Source organism: Ceratosolen solmsi, unplaced genomic scaffold (assembly GCF_000503995.2).
Source record: "Ceratosolen solmsi marchali unplaced genomic scaffold, CerSol_1.0 scaffold1, whole genome shotgun sequence".
In the NCBI taxonomy this organism is placed as follows: domain Eukaryota; kingdom Metazoa; phylum Arthropoda; class Insecta; order Hymenoptera; family Agaonidae; genus Ceratosolen; species Ceratosolen solmsi.
Window position 1 is genome coordinate 14513615 of NW_011948415.1, and position 2962 is coordinate 14516576.

A 2962-nucleotide genomic window follows, 5' to 3' on the forward strand; every position below is an offset into this window, starting at 1 on the left:
GAATCAATCAAAGTCTTCGCTAAGACTTGCTGAAATTTTCCAATAATTATTCCACGTCAAATATAATCGATAGAATCGACTTGAAAAAGGCTATTTCAAATATATAAATTACCAGTACTGCGTGTCAATTATTTCACACTTCCTACTGCAGCAGCTCCACACGATGAATTTTTAATAATTAATAAGTTGTTAATTGTAATTAATAAATTTTAATAAGTTGAGAGAGAGAGAGACAGAGAGAGAGAGACAGAGAGAGAGAGAAAGAGAGAGTATACGCGTCTACGGGCAATAGGAATGTTTGTGAAGTGATTTCCTGCAAAAGATTCTCTCTCGACAAACTTAGAGACGACACTTTCATTCTTCTTTACATTAATGAAATTATCACTTTATCAATGTGAAATCAGACGACGCGAACATCTTAATGATAAATATCAGCGGTCTACGTAATTTCTCTCCAATAATTAATAACAATTTAGCCAATCGTACCCACAGCTTAAGCTCTTCGATCTCTTGTTTCAGGCAACTGTCTTTCTAGGATGGCTCCTCTCCTCGGCGTGCCTGCTCAGTCTTTTGTACGGCCTCTACGAGGTGGAAATATCGCCGGCAACGGGAGCCGCTTACTCATCCCTTAGCCACAGCGCCTGGGCCCTCAGCCTCGCTTGGATCGTCATCGCTTGTAGCACCGGCTACGGAGGTATTTGCATATTCTATGACACCTGGTGCCCCCGTGAACTCAGTCGCTGCTAAACTAACTTTACTACATTCAATCGAGCGATAAAGTGACGTTTGGCCTCGAGCGATGCTAGATGTGACACTGTTCGCGCTTGTTCCACGTGATCGTGAGTATGTCGTTGTTTGTGATCGTCGCGGCGATTGTCTGGATGATACGCTGTGCTCCCGGGTATCAATCGCTCGTGCCAAAGTTGTATCGTGTATCGTGTATCGATTCGCTGGGTGGTTATAAGGATCTTGGGTGACTAAAAGCCCCGTCGCCATTCATTTCAAAAAGCTTGCGGTAAGTTTTGCCACTGGGAATAATATAATTGTGGGGTGAGCGGGCGGGGGGGGGGGGGGCCGCTCCATCGGCAAATTTTAAAGCTAAATTATTTAACTTTACGAGCTAAATTAATGATTGGCAAAACGACACGTAATATATGTATATATACAAAATTAACGCTTACTATGATATTTCAGGATACGTTAATGACATTTTGTCCGCGCCGATCCTTTATCCGTTTAGCAGAGTAACGTACTGTGCGTATTTGGTTCATCCCATCGTCATCAGACTGACAGCGATGAATATGGACTCCCCACTGCATTTAGGAAAAGACAGTATGGTGAGTGGAAGCTCGAGGGCGAAACATTTTTCTCAAACATTGATGATTAATAATCATTTATCGTTTTCAGGTAATAACGTTTTTCGGACAAGTGGTCGCATCTTACATTCTGTCGTTCGTAATATCGATTTCCTTCGAAGCCCCGGTTGTCAGTATGCTCAAGATCTTATCACCAAAAAAAAGGAATCGCATTCAATAAGTGCTTGTGGGGAAGAGTGGGGGGGGGGGGGGGGGGGGATCGCGAATGCCTTTTAGAAAATCTAGGTCTTGCGTCTTGCGACATGATCACTCGGTAGTGACGTTATCATTAATTAAGCTATGTATAAGGTTGTTCTTGTTGTTGGTTTACATTTCTTTTTTTTTTTTCTTCTTCTTCTTCTTCTTTTCTGACGAATGGACATTAATCACGACCTTAGCCGAGACCAACAAGTAACTGTGTGCGTGTGCGCGTGTGTATGTTATTTTATTTTATTTTTTTTAAATTACCATTATGTACAATACTAAGAGTAAAATAAATTATTTAACTTTATATAATAAATTAAGTTAAAGGATAAATTATTTCATTCCCGCATGTGTTAGCGTACATTTACGAAGTGAAAAGACAATGTTATTTTATTCTTTCACGCTCGAACTTTTTCCAATCGTCCAATATTAATGTAATTAATAAGATATATCTATCCGACGACAAAAATTAATAAAAATTATTCTTCTTGCGTTTTGAGAATTTATTTCTGGCGTAACGTACGAATTGTCAAGGTCTTGCGCATTCAACTGATTAAATACAAAAATCGTTCGCATTAACGTAAAAATTTCCCTCGTATAATCGTATCGTGAAAATTGGTATCGCTTATCGTCCAATCCATTGTCACAAAACTTATCCATACGCAACTCTGAATTTTCAATTAACAATCAAAGTGCAAGAAGGTCCTTTGAAACGTCTTGCTCAAATGTAAAATGATTCGAGATAACGATTCATTCCACTCCATCATATTAATAAATGTGAGAGACGCTTATTATTATAAATGTTATTTACTTTTACGGTTGTTATTTAACCATGAAATTCTACAAACTCTATGAGCCAATGCCAGTGAAGACTTTCACGTTGTGCAAGTCGTCGTCCTTCGATAATCATAGTATAACGAAGCTCACAATCGCATACGAGCGATACGATTCCAATTTTCTTTTTCATTTCATAAACTACTAACGTCCATGATATTTAGTTTCATCGATGAGACACATTGAGCCGCCACGTTTTTTTTTTTTTTTTTTTTTTTTTTTCCAGCAACATTAACAACAATAAAATCCACTTCAACACTAACCACTACAAAATTACCCTCGATTCAATTTTCAAAACCTTAGAAGAATCCAAGCCACATATTTTAAATCACTGCATTCGACGTGGAAATTATTATTAATCGCAATAATATGTGTTGATCTGGTTGTAAAAATATCGTCAGCATAATGCTGCATTCAACATGGACAAATGATAAACAAGGATATAAATATTGATTAAATGTACAATAAATAATCACATATTTATTTTATAAATAATTGTGCTGAATGTATGAATGAATATATAAAAAAAAAAAATGAAAAAAAGAAAGAAACAGAAACAAAAAAGAAAG

The 2962-nt window shown here is 37.2% G+C and overlaps 1 protein-coding gene across 3 annotated transcripts in view; it reads left to right on the forward strand.

Annotated features, from left to right (window-relative positions):
* The window catches only part of LOC105368964 (nose resistant to fluoxetine protein 6), a 33591-nt gene extending 32039 nt beyond the window's left edge, over positions 1–1552 (forward strand). For all 3 annotated transcript variants that reach the window (XM_011508162.1, XM_011508161.1, XM_011508160.1), the window contains exons 9-11: positions 520–694; positions 1195–1337; positions 1408–1552. In XM_011508162.1, coding sequence (XP_011506464.1) covers positions 520–694; positions 1195–1337; positions 1408–1536 — 447 coding nt within the window. In that variant the 3' untranslated portion in view covers positions 1537–1552. The remainder of the gene's footprint in view (positions 1–519; positions 695–1194; positions 1338–1407) is intronic.
* Positions 1553–2962: the final 1410 nt, after the last annotated feature.